General features: G+C 37.5%; 1 protein-coding gene across 13 annotated transcripts in view; it reads right to left on the reverse strand.

The window, feature by feature from the left end:
• Window positions 1–8,218: 8,218 nt before the first annotated feature.
• LOC110453732 (sodium/calcium exchanger 2-like) overlaps window positions 8,219–22,919 on the reverse strand; it is a 211,920-nt gene continuing 197,219 nt past the window's right edge. For all 13 annotated transcript variants that reach the window (XM_021502826.1, XM_021502838.1, XM_021502837.1 and 10 more), the window contains 8 exons: window positions 21,784–21,913; window positions 20,169–20,259; window positions 18,361–18,448; window positions 17,971–18,093; window positions 15,660–15,735; window positions 15,217–15,370; window positions 12,969–13,144; window positions 8,219–12,647 (listed from right to left, as the gene is read on the reverse strand). In XM_021502826.1, the coding sequence (XP_021358501.1) occupies window positions 12,519–12,647; window positions 12,969–13,144; window positions 15,217–15,370; window positions 15,660–15,735; window positions 17,971–18,093; window positions 18,361–18,448; window positions 20,169–20,259; window positions 21,784–21,913 (967 nt within the window). In that variant the 3' untranslated portion in view covers window positions 8,219–12,518. The remainder of the gene's footprint in view (window positions 12,648–12,968; window positions 13,145–15,216; window positions 15,371–15,659; window positions 15,736–17,970; window positions 18,094–18,360; window positions 18,449–20,168; window positions 20,260–21,783; window positions 21,914–22,919) is intronic.

Raw genomic sequence — 22,919 nt, forward strand, 5'->3', positions numbered from 1 at the left:
GCCTTGCTTTCAAATAATCACGTATGCGCATATGTTAAGAGACGTTGTGATGTGCTTCCCTGGCCGCTATAGTACAACCTACCAATGTCCTTTGGTCGGACCAGAGCTACTAGTACCAAAGGACATTGGTAGGTTGTACTATAGTGGCCAGGGAGGCATACCACAACGCCTTGTTTCTTAACATATGCGCAATACACATTACTTCAGTGAGTTCGATCGTAGTTGATGAGCAGTAGTCTCTGACAGGAACCGGAAGTCGGAACTAGAATGGTTAAGTTGTGATGGCGACAGAGAAATCACAATCATTGGGTCGTATTGTATAGCTTATTTTCATCTCGGAACTATTTAATTATTTGAGAAAATAAATTGTGCATGTATTTTGTTGAATATGTGAGTAGGGTGAGAAGATGTTAGAAAATAATAAACAAAGGTCGCTATAACCTAAGTGAACTATTTGTACATTTAATTGTCACTCTTTTATATGTTTACTCTATCTATTCTCCCACGTTAGAAAAGGGTAATGAAAACGTTTGTTGTCCCTTCATCAGTGCCATACACCTATATTATGCAAGGTGCAATTATTAATCAAATTATCCAGATAAGTCTCTTCTTTTGCGCATACAAACATTTTGTCACGCGATCTATGTCTTTATTTCACACGCTGCGCATTTTTGAAGCTCTGGGCAGTTGTTTTATTTTGCGTGTTTAATATTAATATATTTGGAAAGGATATCTGGCCCATAATGTGTTGATTTTTCATAAATATTTGAAAATGAAAAAACAAAAATGAAAAAACCCATACAGACGCATTGTGCCAGCTGCCTGATCGTGACACTCCCCAACAAGCGAGCTGAGCGAAACACTTTTAAGTGTGTGTACCCTCACTCACAAAGGAAACCAGCTCGCTTATTTTCTATGGGGATGTTTTGACGCGTGCATGTTTTGTTGAAAAATTGGGCATGCACGCGCATGTATCGTCGTCAAATAATAAATGGTAATTAACAAATGAAAAGCGCATACGTGGTAGCATTCATTGCTCATTCATAACCCTAATGTTTAACACCAATCCCTACTTGATACGTGTAAAGCATGCTGTGTCAAGCAAACCAAACTTTATGTCATCTGGTTTGAACCTTTATATTTAGTTGACGTTATTTTTGTCGTTAAGGGCACATTTTTTGTCAGGACACATGTTTAATGAGAGTTCATCAAGGGACGCTTGAAAGTGCCTCCAAAATCAAATTACGCAACTTTGCTTAAACTTGGTCACTTTGTTGAGGGCAATGGTTTTCAAAAGGTTACTAGGAAGACACTGCCGAAAGGAAAGAGAAAATGAGAGAGAAGGAATATTAGCCAGGTCGACAACATGAAGTGAACAAAGATCTCAACGGTAATGGCAAATGTTCTTCTACGAATTCATATCTTAGATAGATGGCATATACATGACAGTTCGTCTTTTCACTTTATCGCCAATAAACAAAACGAAATAACGGAAAGACGAAAACCCGCCAAAGCGAAATCACGAGATAACGCCAAACCAAGTGAAAATATCGCCAAAGCGTACGTAGAACAAACATTGCGTCTTTCCTCTATTGTGGCTTACATAAGACTTTTTTCAATAATCACATTGGTTAAAATAGTGGCTTTCTACGAACCTAGAAAGACATGTACATTACTCCAACTTACAGGAGCGTTGTAATCATGAGATCTTCTATATTGATGTAAGATGGGTTAGCGACAAGATGGACACGATGCACTACTGATGTCTACGGATCAAACGGAGGATAGTCTGACCCAATCTGGTATCAAACTGCAATCTGTACATGAAAATGCGTAGATGACATCTGATGAAACATGTTCCGGGAGTGTAATAGGGGATGTCGGTCATATTGCCTAGACACCGACAAAACAAGGAAACCAATGTATAGCACAGGCGAAGGAGACAAAGCGACGAACGGTGAAACAGAAAAGTAAAAGTTTCTAATGAAACACGAAGAATAATTACTACAAGCAGATATTTAATCGAGTAAAACGAAGGAATTCGTTCTGGTTCAATGTGGCACTTGACTCTGACAGGAATTGTAATCAGTATAATATTTTGAAAAGTAGCAACGCTGTCTATTAAATTGTAAAATAATTGTGCTGTTTTGTTGCGAAGGGTTGTTGCTGGTAATTATAAATGCTTTTCTCTGACAGACGGTATTTGCATGTTCGACGCTTCAAGTATCCGCAACAACGAACGTCTGTGAGACGATATTTACTAATCACGTACTTTTACATGACATATCATTGAAATGTCAGAGCTTGTACAAGATATAACATGACACCTCCCGGTAACATAATTCTGGCAGCGGGCTCACCAGAAGTACTCAGGGAGGCAACTCTGAAAAGGACGGCAAGGAAGAAAAGATTATGGTCCATGTTGTTGCAATTGGTTCAAAAGCGTATTGATCAATGTTGGCTCCCAATAATAAATCACAATAGAGAACCTTTGATTCTTCAGTCAGTGGCTCAATATTAGTCGCTTCACACGATCGCACAGTGTAGGTCAATTTTTCACCGAACTCTCGGTCTAAAACACACGTACTTCGATTTTCACCAATCACAACACTATAAAGTGATCAACAGTGTTATGCAATCCAAAGTCCTAACAGGCTACTTCAAAAGTTGGCAAAGAAGAAACACACCCATTAACTGTAAGACTCGTTCAAATGCAGCAATTTCAACAATTAATCACTCTGATGAGAAATAGGGCTAGCTGTTTCATTCAACATCTTTAGCATGAGTTGTGTCGTTCCGGTAGGTTTAAATATATAAACATCTCTCAGCATGTTTGATTTCGAAAAGGAAAAAAAAAAAGTGTTTTCAATGACTCTACCTCCTCGCAAAAGTCAGGTTTCATTATCAATGTCTACAATATATATCAGTACAAAATTTCCTTACACTGAAGTAGCTATATATTAATGTATATTTTCCTTTCACGGAAAGTAATGTGTGATATAAATACATGTAACTGACCATGGAGGCCACACACAGGACTTGAAATGTGTAGGGTGGAGGTGACTCTCCTTTGTATTTTATTTTACCGAAAAAGAGAAAATCTTACGTAAGTTTGTATAAAAATGTAAAAATATTTATGTCGACATCTTCGCCATACCTGTAACGAATCTTGCAAAGGAGAGAAACCATCCATTAATTGTACTTATATTTCTTCTGCCAGGCGCAAAATATTTTAGCAAGTAATAAAAGATAAAACCTGCCAATGTTTATTTTATTTCAGTTCTTAAGCGCTCATGTTAACCAAGCACAAACGACTTATGTCCCTTGTTGATACTCGCTTCTATTGTCTCCCTCTGAACCAAATGGAGATATGGCGATTCATGCGCGATATACATGTAATACCATTAGACCCTAACAGGAAAATAGTTTTGAATTACAATTGTATCGATTGTATTTTTTCCACATTTTCAAATTCGATCAGACAAAGAAAATTCGGAAATGTGAAGAAAGTTGTCGACAAACGTTAACCAATATTAAGTGCAAAAATCTCCAAATGGTTGTGAATAAGATATGGGTCAAATCAGCTGTAGTTAATGGTTCGAAGGTCAAATGTTGAAACTAAAGTATTAAAGATCTATGACTAAATTTTGTTCGTGTATATTAGAAATCTAAGCTACACTTTGCGACTTTTCTACATGTACATGTCTATGTATGTATTTCACTGTGTTTTACTGTTTGCCTTCAAACAACTTTGTAGTTACAAATGTGCAAATAAATTTAGAATTTTGAATTTGAATTTGAATTAAAATAACTTATACATTATACTTACAAATATTCATCTGCGTTTTAGAATTCGTGACTTCCATGCCTTGTGTTTCCCAACCTAGTGTTTAATTCTGGTGTTTTATGGTCTCATATTCACCACAGAATCTAGACAGTGGTTTCAAACTGATATTTTCATACAAACATAGAACAAATACATGTTTAAATCATGGTTTTGTAGTCAGTTGTCCAACATTAACCGATATTTTGGGGCCAAAACCTCCAAAATGCTACAGACATATTGATCAGTTCAGCTGTAGTTAGTGGTCATGACTCTATCTAATTTGGTAAGGAACACCTGCCATCAGCGACTGTGTGGTGTCTATACTTACTATTTCCAATGAGAATGTAATAGGTGTGTGTTGAACAGGTTTTTAAACAACATCTCGGAGAAAAATTACATATTTTTTTTTAGGAAAATATGCTTACCTTGTTAAAAGCTTTCAACTATATGAAAATACATAGCCTTTTGTTCGGATGTAAAACTAAGTTAAAAATAGAAATGATTTCTGTTTTTTTTTTTAATTTATTTATTTATATATATATAGGGTGTCCCTGTCTGTAAGAAATGGTTTCCCTACATGCATTTTTTTTTTTTTTATTTTTTTAGGGGACTGATTTCTGGGGTTGGTCTTACAAGATGGTAACAGGTATTTACGTCTGATTTTGAAAACGACGGAAATGAAGAAGGATGTACTACATTATACAAATAGTTTTATAAAAAAAGTTGGTGCAAGAAATCACCAATTGTCTGAATTTTCCATAACTATGTAGTATAGTGTTAATTTACTGGAGCCAAATATATATATCAGGAGCTGCCATTACTATCAAAAACTTACTAAATTAGATTTTTGGTATAGACTGGTGTCCCTACGATTTTACAACAAACACTATGTTTGCGTTACAACAATTAGAGTTAACATTGTATTACATTGTAGCCCCATAGCAGTCATAAATTGTCGACAAAAACAAATGCTGAAATTCAAAAGCAATCTTCTTACAAGTTAATAATATTATATTATGTATATATTATATACGCTACCTAACGCTTGATTCTTTTGTTTATTATATTTTTGCAATCCCATTTTCACATTGTTTCATTTATATTCAAATTTAACTTATTGTTTCAGTGCAGCTCAGTAACTGTTCACTTTATGGGGTATTTATATTGCATTCTTTTCTTTTTGAAATTGTGTAAGACTTGTCTCCCTTGAAATACTGTAATTGCTTAAATCTTAGCTTACAGTCATATACTTTTCTCATGAACTTATCCTTTTTTTCTATTTTTTTCGGTCTCAACAAAGTTGCTTTTTCTACCCCCCCCCCCCCCCCCCCCCTCCCCCGATGAGCAGGCATGCACCTATTCCGATGAGAAAACGAAAAGGAAGTACATGTATCCTTTAAACGGCGCAAGACAATTTGATCTTGATCAAATTAATAATAGACAATAACCTCAATGCTAAGAAGGCGTAAAATCTTATTTTATGTGTAGACTTAATTAAATGAAAATGCTCTACTATAATTACAATTCACAGTTTGCCGTTTTAACAGCTGAATACTTCAAGGACAAATTTGTTCTACGAAGGGAAACGAATGTTTGATGTAGTTTTGCCTATCCAACTGTTTCAGTCATAATTACTCCAAACGTTTGTTGTCCATGCTTTTAGTAGTTTCTTTCAAAATAGCCATCTAAGAGTGTAAGAATAATGATCTTGTCCCAAGTCCAATGTCCAATCTAGATCTGCTTGTTTTCCTAAAACCCTGATACTAAAAATATGTAATTATTGAAAAATAATATCTCGCATTTTCAAAAACCTTCCCGTCTCTGGGCCTGCAAGATTATTGATAATTGCAAGATAAGTAATGACTTCAAATTTTGAAACTGAATGAAAGAGATCATTGTAGTGGATCGGATCAAGAAATCTAAAATTGGCCGACTTTTTCGTCGGTTTGTAGTGTCGAATTCGTGTGTTTTCTTGTCTCGTATAAATAACAAAAGCTAAGTAGTGGTTTCAAACTTTTATTTTCATACAGACACAGAACAAAATACATGTAAACAAAAATTGGTTTGAAGTCAGATGTTCGGTCTTTTATGTGGTAAGGAACACCTGACGGACGGACTGTTGGAACACCTGTCATCAGCGACTGAGTGATGTCTGTTTCTAATGAGACTGTTACAGACACATCTGTTTCTAATGAGCCTGTAACAGATGTGGGTTGAACAGGTGCGGTGAGGGGCCGGGGTTGGTGGTAGGTCTTACCTCGTCACAGTCAGGTACATGTAAGTAAGATGGAATATTGACCCAATGTGACGATCATTAATCGATACGGATAGGTAAATAAATATCTGGTAAGGCAAATATTTACGAATAACGATATTCACTTGAGGTCAATACAATGTCGTTGCAAATAATACATGTACTAACGTCGTAAAATTGTAATAACCAGAAGTTCTTATTTGGCGAAGACGCGTAATTAACTGTCTCAGGTTTGATAATCTAGACTCCTATCCATTTAACCAATACCAAAGCAAACGTTAGGAAAGAGATTTTTTTTCGCCAGCGAATGTTAGACACCGAACAAACAAAAGTGTCATTCATAACGTTTGCTTGGATATTGGTTAATAAATATAAGTCTAGATTATGTTGATGTTTCTGCATGATGATGATGATGGAATGATGATAAATGGATGACTATAGTGATGATGATGATTGATGATGATGATGATGATATTTCACTATTTCAACATGTGTGAATGTGTGTATGTGTGATGAATGTCCTGTGTATTGTACATGTACTGGAAAAATTTGATTTTTTTTTTATAAATGTTTGTTTCTTTAATCAAACCTGATACAGTTCATTATAAATCCTAAAACAATGGGCATACGGAAAGACATGAAGAGAACCTTATATGGAACCTAAAATAACCGTATATGGTACTATTCTAAACATATCATCGTATTCTTTTATATGACAAAACTAAAACATAACCTGAAGCTTCTCAACGCTACATGTCTGAATAAAACCCATTTCTATAAAGATGAAATTAAAATAACGCTAAAATTCTAAAAGAAAATAAATAAAAAGGTTTCGCGATGTAGAAAGTCAAATCAAGTTAACACTGTACCGTACCAAATGGTCATTTCATTAATTGTATAACAACTATAACATAAATGTATAATTATTATAAGCCCCACAGCAGTTAAAATTTGTTAAAAAAGAGAAAAAAACCTGTAAAAACGTATAAGCTATTCACTTCACAACAAAGTAAAGGATATGTGCCATTTGAAACATTTTTCCTATATATTGTGAATAGTTTCATTTATCCATTTTTTAGTCAATTCATTAACTCTTATATTTTGCTTTTTGCTTTTGTGTAGCTCTTTAATTGTTCTTTTCAAGGTATACCTGAATTGTATTAAAGCACTGAAAATGTGTCCCTCTTCAAATGTGTAAGATTTATTGCCCTTTGATTAATTTAATAATCATTTATGTATTGCTAATTATAGCATCATCACTATGCATATTAATTGGGGTATGGGTTGTCGTAGAATAAAATAGATACATCACAACCTTATAAATAAGCTATAAGAAAACGTTTTTCATTTAATTATCATCTTTTAACTGCTTTTTGCCCCCCCCACCCCCCCACCCTAAGTTAGTCCTGCCATTTGAACAATTTAAATCTGTTTATTCACTCAGATGACAAGCCAGTTCAATGTACATATAGACAAGTTGGTGATGGACATACGGTAGTCCGATTTATAGTTCGATAACCTTCAAATGGCTCATAACAATGTGGTTAAACTAATCATATCTAATAACCCCAAGGGGATCTGCTAAATTTATGTCTGGATCAAATTACATGAACATGCTTCATTACTAACAGCTGGATATAACTTCAAGGACAATTTTGATATACAAGGTAAAATGCATTTTGTTGTAATTTTGCCTTCACTCCCCATCTTAAACCAGTCAAAGTCGCTTCCAGCTACAATTCCATATTTTTCAGTTATTTGAACGTAATTTCTTTCATATTAAACATCAATACAATGACCCTATATCCAACGTTCAATCCAGGTCTGCCCGTTTTCTTACAGTATATACTATATTTTGTAGTAATTCAGAATTATTTAAAAGAATATCTCGCATTCTGCAAATCACAAGTATTAACTTATGATTTTGAAATGGATTGAAATAGGTCAGTGTAATGGATATTTTTTCATCTTTGTTGGATCAAGAACGCTCAAATTGTCCGACTTCTCTATGTTTATGTAACAACATTTTCCAATATGCTAGTATCCATGCACATATGCATCGGCCTATCTCTCAGTATCTCCACATAGTGTCAAACTCGTGTGCTTCCTGGTCTCATAGACACAACAAAAGCGAAAAAGTGGTTTCAAACTTTTATTTTCATACAAACACAGAACAAATACATGTAAAAAAAACATGGCTTGTAGTCAGTTGTCTTTAATGTTGTAAGGAACACCTTGCCTCAGCGACTGTGTGATGTCTATAAATACTGTTTCTAATGAGACTCTAACAGGTGTGTGTTGAACAGGTGAGACGAGGGAGGGGGTGGTAGGACTTACCTCGTCACAGTCAGGTAAGAAAGATGGAACATTGTCCCAATGTGACGGTCGTTAATTGACACGATTAGGTAAATACATGGTGAGGTGGTCTGTTGACCCCAATATTGTTTTCACTCGAGGTCACTGCAAGTTTATACCACCGGCCTAATATTGTAACCACCACTGGTTATAATATTAAGACACATCATAAACTTTGTCTCAGATATGAGTATAGAAACAGCAACCACACCCACACCCCTTTTTTCACCTTTATCCAAGCACACAAGTTATGAAAGTGAGCGTAATTCTTACAACAACGGGCATTTTGAAAGGTTTCAGTTATAAATAATACTTCATATGGCAACAGAGATTACCGTAATATTCCACTCACATGATCGTGTCCTTTTCCTTTTACCAAATCCAAACAAAACCTAAAGGATATGTCCAGCATCTCATCACATCACTTCATCCATTTTTATAAAATTTAATTGAAAGAAGAAAAAAAGAGAGCAAAGAAAAAAAATTGCCTGCTGAAAAATCTGTTAACTTTGTAAATAGTTTGTAACTACATGAGAATGTCCAGCCCTTTGTTCGGTAGTGAGATAGAGTGGAAGATGGTTATTATTTATGACAATATTTTTGGTGTCCGTCTCAGTAAGCAGTGGGTCCCCCACGCGGAGCAGGGCCCATAACTCTCGATCATAGACAGATTTCATATGTTGTTATGTGTTGGTGTTCAAAAAGAAATATTGCCGAAACCAAATATCTAACGAATATTCAGCTTCGGGGGGGAAAAATGGTATTTATACAATATATTATGTAGAAAATAACTTTCACACTGGTTTCTTAAATAAACTGAGATTGACAACCACAGGTTCACTCCATGAGCAGGGGTAGCAGTGTGATCTCATCATACACTACAACTAACAAACATTTCTGGTAAACTTAATTATTCCCAAAACTGTTTAAAAAATAGGTACCAACCAACAAATAATCTTTGGCAAAAAATAGGATGTGTTAATAGTGACAAACGTTGACGAGAAATGACAATTTGCAAAATTGAAAAAAATGATTCAAAAGATTTGCATCAGTTTTACAAGGAAGTGTTCTTTGGCTTATGGCTATCAGGCTGCAGAATTTGTATCAAGGCCTCCCTCACAGAACAAGCCTTGGTCGTTATGCTGCTAGCACATTAGACACTGGTGGAGGAACCACACACTACATGTAGTTCTATGATAGAATAATCACGTATAAATAAAACTAAAACCACCCGGACACCGCAACAACTTTGTTGGTCCTTCTACCACAGAGATCAAGTCTGTTGTTGACCGGCTTGTTGTTCACAAACAAAACAAAAAAGTCATAAACTTAACCATTCCTTGATACGAGATATGAGATAAGAGGATCGCTGTGGACGTCCACATTGTGTTAATAACTTGGGTGTTATACAGGGAAAATCTACTCTAATACAAAGGTACCTTCTGATTAACGTCAATAATCACGAGTTATCACAAAATAGCACATTAAACAGTGCACTATATTAAAGAATAATTTCTAATTTTTGAAAATAGGTCTAATGAGTTCTGTTTGATACTTTGTTTTATCTACGACCGCTGATGTAGGATCGGACTTATTGATCAGCGTTTTATCTACGACCGCTGATGTAGGATCGGACTTATTGATCAGCGTTTTATCTACCAATAAGTTTGTGAGTATTGATTCACTTAAGTCTAAATGACTCTATATCTCTACTCACATTGTTGACTAGCACAAAGAAAAGAAAGCATAACTACCATTAAACGAGAGGGGCATTTCACCAATGTCCTGTCTCTAATTTTTGATTGACAAATAATCTCTATAAATGTCAAAATTATGCCATTTCAAATGTAATTCATTCTCAATCAAGGACAGTAACTCTCGTAACAAAATGTGTGGATGCAAAAACCAATACAAAAAAAATCTTCTAATAAATAACATCTACATCAATACTGCTTTGCAGATTTCAAATAGTCAGTAACATAATATATCTGCAAATAAAAACAAATCTTATTTTTCATATACATAATCAATAACCGTTTTTAATTAATAAACTCTTGTTCTCAATAAATATTAGCAATCACTTGAAAATAAAATAAAATAGCATAGTTGCTTTGATATATTTACATCACACCTCAAACACAAAACCAGTAGAAAACACGGTATACAAAAATAAACAGGATATCACAGTTGGATTTTGATGTGTGTCGTACATATATACACAGGTATCGTATTTATATATATATATATTTATACATAGATATCATATTAATGCTTATCCCATAACTGCTACAGGTTTCATCACTATAGACAATCATTTTTTTTTTATAATTTGAGAAATAACATAATGCGGCATGACATATGACATATACTTTTTGACGGCAAACTTCAATCATGACGTCATGCCTTGCACGAAATTGAACTGAATTCCAAATCATGTGTTTCAAACGGTTTCATAATGATGTTTATTTTTTGAAATATATTGTTTATGGGATAATTCTGACAGGTCTAACTCATGATAATTGATTATGATTTATATGAAATTTTGTCAGTTTATTCTTCAAGATAATCTACTACTCTCCGCAGCTTGAAGATTAGAATATACTGTGTTGTTTATATATCATAACCTACCATCACTCATTGGATATCATATAGATACATATAAAACAATACCTGTATATACAATACCTGATTTTGACAGGTATCAAATTTAATTTTAATATATTAATATACACAGGTATCGTATCGGTACATACCAGATTTATATATATATTTACATGTGTAAGTATATATATATTTGACAGGCATACCAGCACAAAGAATGAATCGGTGCCATACTTTTCAGGTCTGAAACTTGATATTCAGGACATAATGTGTATCATTTTGTAGTTTTGTATCTATAGACATACTATCAAGTTGTTCATATGAATTTATTTATAGATTTAATTTTGGTTGACATCACAAATCAAAAATGACCTTGAAAGTTTTATAGAACCAAATGGTATGTGCTTGAATCATCCTCTAGAGTGTTAACAAATATCTGACCATTTTCAACAGCTCAGGTTTCAATAATAATTATTTCGGGACATATTTACATTTATATACATGTTGAAATACTTTAAAAATGGAATTTTACAGAAATAAGATTCAAAAGAACACGCACAATAGCACTTGCATTAATCAACATCTAGTTATGTTTCCTCTACAGACGATGCTGTTCAGCTTCATAATAAGTTATATCTACAAACTAGAATCTACCTTGTTAACACAGCTACAAGAAACCCTTGTAACAATGTGCTTATAACTTCATAAAGATGACATGGAGCAGAACATTTGCATAAACTTCAAAATGTAACGATAATCAAGTAACAGCCATTATTCTCCATCTCCCTTTTTTAACGAGTCCAATACCGTCGGAGTATATACACTTACTTGTGTATTTGTCTGTTAATCACTAAATGCAGATAGATATTGGACATTATTGTTAAAAATATAATTAACTTCTCTTAACTTGTCGACCAGCACTTATAAAGGACAGGTGTTTGGCACAGACTCGCACACCCGGACGTCTTTTCAATGTAACAGGGTTAACGTACGTACTCTCCATACATTGCCGAAGTTGCGTCTCAGTTGAAATCACAGCAGGAAATATCTCATCGTTAACTGCATACCAGCAGCAAATCCACAAAATAATCTATTTAAATCAACGTGCAGGTTCAAGAGTATATTTCCTAAGGAAAGCTTGTGATGTCCTGTGAGTGGGAGTTATTCCCCTTCTACCACTGACTGACTTCACAGTTCCCATCTCACTAGTGAGAGCCTCAACCAAAACGGAATCGGAATAGGATATGGAACGTGTTAAGTTTAACAAGAGTTATCATCACATTGATTTTTTCTCACAGTGTCACTTTCACAGAGATCCTCAATAGCTACCAAAAGTACCCCTTGTTTCCAAGGTAATATCCAGGTGTAAACCCCCGGTAGTAGCCTGGTATTAGGTATGTCCCCCGTCGGGGAGAGGTAGCCTCTGTGCCTTCTTTCAACAGTCTCAATAACAGCTGTAGAGGTATGATGTGCTGAGTGGGTCTATAGCGATATAACGTCGTAGGCTTTGAGACTGGACAGAAGGATGTAGATACACCAGAACACTAACAACAGAATACTAGTTCCCCATTTCACGTAGGGGTTGGCTCCTCCCAGCTCTCCACCTACAAACTGCAACATAAGACATAATGAGTTTCATCACCGACATTTTGGGATGACAGTATCATTTTTATACATTCTGTTGCAATATATATAATTCTTATTTAATTTGTTATGTAAATGATTACATATATCATGCAAGATTTCATCTTGCATGATATATGTAATCATTTCCATTGAATAACAGTATCATATGTACACATGGCAGTGTTTTGATTGAGCATTGTAAACTAGAGGAACTATGTCAGTAAAAAATGAGTATTTTTTGAATATCATATATCAGGACAAATCCATTGAACACAGGCAGAAATCGATCACACATTGTATACTAACCTTTCTCCTCAGTATCAGGACAATGATACACAGGAAGCCAAGTATGGTGAAAATGATGACACTCTGTGTGAGGTTCCCCGCCGGTACCTTCACTTCCGTACCTGTGGCCAGTCCGTAGGAGGTGCTGAGGACCCAGGGCAAGCCCAACCCCAGGAAAACATTCACACTGTTACTACCTGTAATGCATATGTACATACATAATGCTCATCTGTATACAAGGACAAAGGAAAACATGCAGCTAGACGATTTACAGATTCACTCCTTCTTTACCCCGGTGTCAAAGCCATACAGAAAACCTTCTCAATCATCTTAAATGAAATGAACTTTAATGTGGAAGACCCCTAATAGGCTCATATGGTGGTCATTTCAAGGATTCAGCCATCAGAACCACATTCTACTGTGGAGTGAAATGGCTGACCTAAGGCCTGAAATGAAGCGAACCCACGCCGGCTATTGCAGAACGAAAACCACATCAGAATGTCTCTAATCACTTGCACAGCTACATAGAATTACCTTTCAACACACATATCACAGTAAATGTTTTCTATCAGGATTGTTTGAAAACATACAAGGACGACTTATTTGATTACGCAATGCAATCTGACATGTTCCATGAAAAACCTGTCTGAACAAGTCCTCCAGTGATTACAAGGTGGATAATCTCTTTACCAAAGTGCATCGTTCTGGCCAGACTCGCTCACCAACATGCAATTTCCTTTGCCGACGTTGCCAAGGAAAGCATGACGTCGCAAAGCCACAGCAAAAGAACCTTGTTGATAAGAAGAAAAATCTGGAGCGGTCTAGTGTGAAATCTCCCCTAGGTATCATATCTGTCAGGGAGAAAACCAACGCAAGGAAACTGAGGAACCAATGTAACAGGGCTTGAGAACGATCAATGAAGAAAAAATGAAAGTTTCTTGTCTTCACAAATTTCTCCAGTGATTGAAGGACAATAGCCAGAATCATATTGATAGGAGTCTCAGGAAAAAAGGTCCATGGCTTGACTTCGCTCGGGAAGGAATAAAACCCATCTCAAGCAAGAGTTGAAAGACAATTGGGTAATTTACATCAACGATCCTACTCTATGTGACGCATGTGTGAATCATCCAGGTAGATGCTATCACCATTACTTCGAGGTCACAGAAAACTCACCGCCCAATGCAACCAAAGATATTTCAACGCCACATGGAATTTTCTTGGAACTCGTAAACCTTGTCATCGCAACTGAAGCGAATGTATTTAGCCATCAGAACCAAATTCTACTGTGGAGTGAAATGGCTGACCTGAGGCCTGTCCAAACCCAATCCTTTATCAAGGCGAAAGTGAACCAGTACTTCCTGTTAAAGTCAGAAATGAAGCGAGACCACGCCGGCTATTTGCAGAACGAAAACCACATCAGAATGTCTCTAATCACTTGCACAGCTACATAGAATTACCTTTCAACACACATATCACAGTAAATGTTTTCTATCAGGATTGTTTGAAAACATACAAGGACGACTTATTTGATTACGCAATGCAATCTGACAAGTTCCATGAAAAACCTGTCTGAACGAGTCCTCCAGTGATTACATCCATTTATTCTAAAGAACTACGTAAGTTGTCCGAGGTCTCTGTCGGTAATGTGATGGCATTGGAGATCAATTATGCACATCTTCTTTTCAATAGCACAAACTATGCCTGTCCAAAGGGTGCTTTTCAGATAAAATTTTACTCTTTCACTTTCACTGATGGCCAAACCCAAACTCCGGAGAGAATAAGCTTGTCCAACAAGTTAAAAGTGACTCCTGTGCGAGGACACTCCCTTAACCAAGGGACAAAAGTGGACCAAAAATCTCAAAAATTGAAACATGGAACCGCATGCAGGCGGGCGTGTTCAAGTGGTATGGGTATGTCACCAACATAATACTGACCAGCTGATTGGCAACCCTGGCGAAACAGATGACTGGGAGGGAATGCTGAGCTTGTATTGGTATATGGGTAAGCATGGCTTGCACTGCCAAGCCTGGACAAACAGACAATCATGGAGGACTAATCTAATTGGTTGCAGTACCTATAAGTATATGAATGATCAACAACTGGTAGAATACCCCTGAGAGTGCAACGGCATTTATGGAGTAAAACTCCTCAGCATGGGGACAGTACTGAGGCCAAGCTTCATATAAATATGCTGAATACAGTTGTCACATTTTCCTTAAACTATCCATGTCTTACTTGTCACATTTTCCATAAACTATCCATGTCTTACCTGTCACATTGCCTATGGCTGCGTCTGCATGCTCGTCTTGTCTTGCTGCAGTTCGGCTGGCAAACGTGTCTGGTAAGCTCGTTCCCAGGGCGATGATGGTGATGCCAGTTACACTTGTCTTCAAACCAACCACACAGCCAATCAGATGGCCAAGCTGTTAAATACAGATAATGACAACTATTTGCATCGGTTTTCCAATCATTGTTAAGACACAAGTATTTTGCCTATACCCTATCCTTGGTTGCTAGGGGCCTGTGATGTCAGAACATTTTCCATGGTTACGAGGACATTTTGACGTTATAGGCATTGATTGGGCATTGTTTTTTTTTGTGTAATTGTAACTTGGATATAACTCTACTAGGAAAACAGCTTTTTTAATTTGAAGACTTTGTATTAACAGCTGTAACTATTAGTGATTGCTAAATTTCCAAATTATATCTTACCTGCTCCACTAGAAACGTAAGAGCTCCGATGTATAACAGGGACAGGACAAAGGTAGGCCAGGCTCCAAGATATTTCCTGTAACAAGCACGATACCCTCAACATCTACCCTCTTGCCCTAGGCCTCACAAGAATCCATTACTAATAGTAAGACTAAACATCAAATGTTTACTGAAGAAAGCAAGGACTAGTTAACACTGAAACACATACTGCATTCGCTCTGTGATTGCGAAAGAAAAAATATCAGACTTGTTCACCATTAATCAGTTGAATGAAGATGCATTAACATTACAATGATTAGCTAACAGTGGTATTCAAATGTAAAGGAATGAAACATTACAGGAAGATATACCAGTTTTAATCACCTTCCAACAAATGGCTGGATTTTATAATAAGTTCATTTGCATGGCAGGAACCATGGCACTGATCTCAGGCCTAGGTTCCATGAGAAGAATACTTCCGTATGAAAACAAAGACTCTGATCACTTTTCAAAGAACAGCTGGTTTCTATGAGAAAAATACTTATACCAGATACACACAAGCACATATCGTCTTCCACAGAATGGTGAGGTTCTATGACAAGTATACTTACGTGGGAGGGGCACAGGCCCCGATCACCTTCCACAGAATGGTGAGGCTCGATGACAAGGATACTTACGTGGGAGGGACACAGGCCCCGATGACCTTCCACAGAATGGTGAGGTTCTATGACATGTATACTTACGTGGGAGGGACACAGGCCCCGACCACCTTCCACAGAATGGTGAGGTTCTATGACGGGTATACTTACGTGGGAGGGACACAGGCCCCGACCACCTTCCACAGAATGGTGAGGTTCTATGACGGGTATACTTACGTGGGAGGGACACAGGCCCCGATGACCTTCCACAGAATGGTGAGGTTCTATGACAGGGATACTTACGTGGGAGGGACACAGGCCCCGATGACCTTCCACAGAATGGTGAGGTTCTATGACATGTATACTTACGTGGGAGGGACACAGGCCCCGATCGCCTTCCACAGAATGGTGAGGTTCTATGACAAGTATACTATACTTACGTGGGAGGGACACAGGCACCGATCACCTTCCACAGAATGGTGAGGTTCTATGAAAGGTATACTTACGTGGGAGGGACACAGGCACCGATCACCTTCCACAGAATGGTGAGGTTCTCTGACAGGTATACTTACGTGGGAGGGACACATACCCCGATCACCTTCCACAGAATGGTGAGGTTCTCTGACAGGTATACTTACGTGGGAGGGACACATACCCCGATCACCTTCCACAGAATGGTGAGGTTCTATTACAGGTATACTTACGTGGGAGGGACACAGACCCCGATCACCTTCCACAGAATGGTGAAGTTCTATGACAGGTATACTTACGTGGGAGGGACCCAGGCCCCGATCACCTTCCACAGAATGGTGAGGCTCGATGACAAGGATACTTACGTGGGAGGGACACAGGCCCCGATCCCCTTCCACAGAATGGTGAGGTTCTATGAAGGGTATACTTACGATGGAGGGACACAAGCCCCGATCACCTTCCACAGAATGGTGAGGTTCTATTACAGGTATACTTACGTGGGAGGGACACAGACCCCGATCACCTTCCACAGAATGGTGAAGTTCTATGACAGGTATACTTACGTGGGAGGGACACAGACCCCGATCACCTTCCACAGAATGGTGAAGTTCTATGACAGGTATACTTACGTGGGAGGGACCCAGGCCCCGATCACCTTCCACAGAATGGTGAGGGTCTAGGACAGGTATACTTACGTGGGAGGGACACAGGCCCCGATCGCCTTCCACAGAATGGTGAGGTTCTATGACAGGTATACTTACGTGGGGGGGACACAGGCCCCGATCACCTTCCACAGAATGGTGAGGGTCTAGGACAGGTATACTTACGTGGGAGGGACACAGGACCCGATCACCTTCCACAGAATGGTGAGGTTCTATGAAAGGTATACTTACGTGGGAGGGACACAGGCACCGATCACCTTCCACAGAATGGTGAGGTTCTCTGACAGGTATACTTACGTGGGAGGGACACATACCCCGATCACCTTCCACAGAATGGTGAGGTTCTCTGACAGGTATACTTACGTGGGAGGGACACATACCCCGATCACCTTCCACAGAATGGTGAGGTTCTCTGACAGGTATACTTACGTGGGAGGGACACATACCCCGATCACCTTCCACAGAATGGTGAGGTTCTATGACAGGTATACTTACGATGGAGGGACACAAGCCCCGATCACCTTCCACAGAATGGTGAGGTTCTATGACAAGTATACCTACGTGGGAGGGACACAGGCCCCGATCACCTTCCACAGAATGGTGAGGAAGTGTAACAAGTAATCAACACAGCTTGGATTCACCTCATTTCCGTCCTCATCAGTGGATCCTTCAATGGTTAGGGCACTGAAATACATTGTCAAAAGAATTAGGCTAAAACAACGCTTTCCTTAATTTTCCTTACTTTCTATCACATGAATCAGATCATCTGAATTCACTATGTAGTTCTTCAAATGTAAGAAGTAGGTCTGCTGGACAAATAAGTATTAAACTGTATTATGTAAGAAATGCCTGTACTCTACCTTCAAATATAAATGGTCCCTTTCTGTACTCTACAAATTGTTAACAAATGTACAATGATCAATGACTGTTATTTTTGTGCTGCGTGCATACCTGACAAACTGGGCTCCCCAGCTGATATCTTCTTCCTCTCCCTCTGCCTCTGCGTTCATGACGTCTGCAATTCGGTCATCCACAGATTCTGGTCAAAGGAATAATGACAAGTTTTAATCAGGAGTGATTGATATTAATTTCAACAATATGCGATCATAAGAAGATTTAAACAAGCCATCAGATCAAAAGTAGTAAATTTGCTGTCATACAAGTTTCATGTAGACAAGAAGACGTTAGAATAAATTCATCTCGCTTAAAACACCAGCACAGTAGTGGTACATTTCAATGTGGAGAACAACAGAATCCATCCCTGATGTGAGGTATGGATGAGGTTATTCAAACCCAAGGCTTTGCGGAAGGTCTGCTGCTCAATATTGTATCCCTTAGGTTTTAATTACCTTATCCATACCTCACATCAGGGATGGATTCAATATTTCGCTTATTACCTAAAACCCGTAAAAACAGCTGTTCTTCTAGTAAAGTTATAAACTGTCCGCACATTTCTCATTTGCATATGACGTTAATGACCCTGACTGACCCCAAAACGTCATAAAATGATGTCACGAACAAAAAGCGTGACCCTGAAAGATCACTATAATTCCCCCACCACTCTGCGCGTGTAAGCGATCCAGACCCATGGTCGGATATAATTTTAATGTGGATATCTCAGTCTAGTATGCAAGAACAAACTTTATTACACCTCAAACAAGGATGTCCAAAAGTCATTAGTTTAGAGGTGTCATGTGATGACCCTTTAATTTTATACTGACCGTCAGTATGAATTTAATACAATTACAAGAGGCCCAATGGGCCTGCATCGCTCACCTGGTATTAATCTCACACTTGTTATCTTAAAAGTGAACTAAAATACAGCTACAGGCAGAATATCAGTGTGACCTTGAATGTCAAACAATGACATTAGGTTGAAAGTGGGTCAAGGTCCTTCATTTGAACAAATTTGGTAGCCCTGATTGCTACAGGTCAAAATATCAGTACCCTGGACCTTTTGGTTATTGAGAAGAAGTTGTTTGAAGTTTTTAAGACATATGACACCTGTGACCTTGAAAGTTGGTCAAGGTCATTCATTTGAACAAACTCTGTAGCCCTTCATCCCAGCATGCTACTGGCCAAATATCATCACCCTGTGCATTTTGGTTATTCAGAAGAAGTTGTTTAAAGGTTATAAACATATTTGACCCCTGTGACCTTGAATATAAGTCAAGGTCATTTATTTGAACAAACCTGGTAGTTCTTCAACCCAGCATGTTACTGGACAAATTTCATCACCCTAGGCCTCTCAAATATTCAGAAGAAGTTGTTTAAAGGTTTTAAACATATTTGACCCCTGTGACCTTGAATATAAATCAAGGTCATTTATTTGAACAAACTTGGTAGCCATTTATCCCAGCATGTTACTGGCCAAATGTATGCACCTAAGGCCTATTGGTTATTCAGGAGAAGTTGTTTAAATGTTTTAATTCGGGCCAGGTGAGCATAAAAATGTGTCAATGAAAGCAAAACTATCACCCAGTTTGATGCCTGAATTTTGAGTTGGTGCCAATAAAATGAAGTCTGTTTTATTAAGCAAAATGTGCAAGCAGTGACTTTTTTAATCACACACAATAATTTTGTTTTCATAAAGCTAAACTGCATGTTTCATATCATCCATAAATCTTTTAATTCTAACTGAAGATACAGTAACAGTAGACTACAGTGGTATAAGGGAGGCTTGAGCTATGCCCTCAGCGTAATATATATTCGTGTGGCTCTACAGAGGGTTATGAGCTGATTATATACTGTAACTGTACCTTTGTTGATGTGACACACAGTGGCACTCCTTTGCCCTATCTTAGCCCCCAGACTGGGGTTCTTTATGGCAATGATGAAGTTTTTGGAACCCTGGAAAACAGACAGTAAAGTTAGACAGTGACACCAGCGTAGGGTGGGAGGCTGTTTACTACAAAGCAACACTGCAGTAGCCAATCCGATAGCGGAGTATGTGTAACTAGCGGTCAAACACGTAGCATCTAACTGAGGCAGGTTCTTACCCAGTAACGATGCACCTATGACATCTGCAAAATCAAAGTTCTGTCAAAAGTCAATATTCAAAATTTCATACAATATCTAATTAAGATTTCAAAATGTAGTAGTTTTTGAAGTTTAGAAGAGAAATTTTGAGTAAGTTGTCAGGGTTTAATGTGACAATTTATTTACTGTACTTTGCCCAGACATTTTTCTCAAGCAGGTCAAACCAACCATTGTGTTAAGTAAACTCTCTTTTGAGAAATAATTCTAAAGTATTCTCTTATAATTGGCATCCCATTTACAACTTCACAGTTAAGGAACCTATATCTTTCCCATAACCGTGTTATATTCCTCATATCTGAGGCATCTATTTTATAAACTTGCAAACATTTGGTTAAATGTATCATGCTACCCTTTTTTTTTTCTTTTTTTTTTTTTGAAATCTCTGTTGTATTAAAAGGATTACTTTAGATTTATAGAGTACATGCAGTTTGTTACCTTTTCCCAACATAGAAATTTATTCTAGACAGGGATTTTCCCCAAATACAGGAGGAAAAAAGTTGCACTAAAATGGTCAGGATTCATCACTATGTTCATCTACTTAGTTGTTGATTTTATGATTAATTTAATAATTTAAGATAGATAAACATGCTAAGTAATCATTACTTTCAGACTAAATAACTGTATAAGTCTTAAATAAATTCAAAAGGAATAAGGCACCAGGCCATAAACCAGTCAAAAAACTTCTTATGTACAAGTTACTGATCCTTCAAGGATGCTGCAAGATCTCCAGTTGATCAGTTTTAATGTTATGTGTCAATAAAAGCTGGACTGTAGTCTTGTTGAAGCCATACTTTAATCCTGATAATTCTTAACATTAAAAAATGATGAAAAGTAATCACCTCGTTAGCAGCACCCTGAAACGTGTTTTTGACACTTTGTTTGATATGTAATCTTTATTTATTTTTACTTGCATTGATTGATCCGCATGTTACAAGATCAACACCGGAACATGTTCAAATGTGATAAAAAACCAAGGCCTAAATGATACACATAGTTATTGGTGTTTAACTTAGACAATCACATTGAATAGAGTGAAAATAATGTTGGCAACTGATATTTTTCATTTTTCAAAAATATATCAGAAAAGCATACATTTTGTATATCTATCTACATGTAAATTAAGACATTAGCACTTGTACCCTGCATCATGACATGCATGGTCAGTCAATGGACTGTTGTTTTTGAAAATCAAATTACGACGCCTCTAAAACTACAGTATAGACTAGTGAAAGTGTGTACAATCATGAAGCTAGTTCAGACCATATGTTAAAATAAATCAAATAAACTTAATATCAATTTTATGTAATTAGAAATACAAGGAATACAGGTTTGTACCTTGGCATCCTTTTTAATGTTGATTTCAATAGTTTTGCTGGTCTCAGCATGAGAAAAGGTCAAAATGCCCTCAGTGTGGACGTAGTCAGCATTGGCTCCGATTTCTTTACCCCCTGGCGCAGTACCATCACTGCAAATTATAAATGAAAAGTTTATTTCTTAAGGAAAAACAAGACATTGACTTTATTATTACGTAATCTATAAACTTCGATAAAAGCTTATGCTGACAGTTCAGTTAGTAAAAATATTAATAATAATTTGAGGTTCTTATATACCGCTTTATCACAACCTAGTTTATAGGTCGCCTCAAAGCGATTCACACATTATTATCTGTGGTTATAGGGCCTTTGCAACCAGCTTAACTCCCTGGGGAGCATACAGCCGGTGCTGCCATTTGGGCGCTCACAGCTAGCATTCAACAATTCTAGCACTGCCCAACCACGTACTCATTTACAGCTGAGTAGACTGGAACAAGCGAAGTAAAGTTTCTTGCTCAAAGAAACAACACGGTGCCGTGCCGTGACTCGAACCCGAAACCCTTTGGTCACAAGCCAGACGTCCTACAACTAGACTACCGTGCCTCCGTAATCAGTTCATTGTGATATGTTGAACAATTTGGATCAATGTAACATGTTAAACATCTTATATCACTGTGCTCTGTGTTAACTCAAACAGCATGGTTCAGTGAAACAAGAGGCCCAATGGGCCTGCATCGCTCACCTGGTATTAATTTTACTCTTGTAATCTTAAAAGTGGACTTAAGTACAGCTACAGGCAGAATATCAGTGTTTGATTAATAAGAACCTATTAAAAGATTTAAACATAATATTATGACGCTGTGACCTTGAATGTCGAACAAGGACATTAGGTTGAAAGTGGGTCCAGGTCATTCATTTGGACAAACTTGGCAGTCCTTCAACCCAGCATGCTACATGCCCAATATCAGTACCCTTGGCCATTTGGTTATTGTGAAGAAGTCGTTTGAAGATTTTAAAACATCTGACCCCAGTGACCTTGGAAGTGGGTCAAGGCGAGCTAAAAAGTGCATAGCTTAGTTCTTCTGTATTGTAAAGATGTTCTGATAATACAACTTCCAAAACAACAACAACACGGTCGTCCTTAGTACTGACCCCAAT

This window comes from Mizuhopecten yessoensis, unplaced genomic scaffold (genome assembly GCF_002113885.1).
Source record: "Mizuhopecten yessoensis strain PY_sf001 unplaced genomic scaffold, ASM211388v2 scaffold7493, whole genome shotgun sequence".
NCBI lineage: Eukaryota > Metazoa > Mollusca > Bivalvia > Pectinida > Pectinidae > Mizuhopecten > Mizuhopecten yessoensis.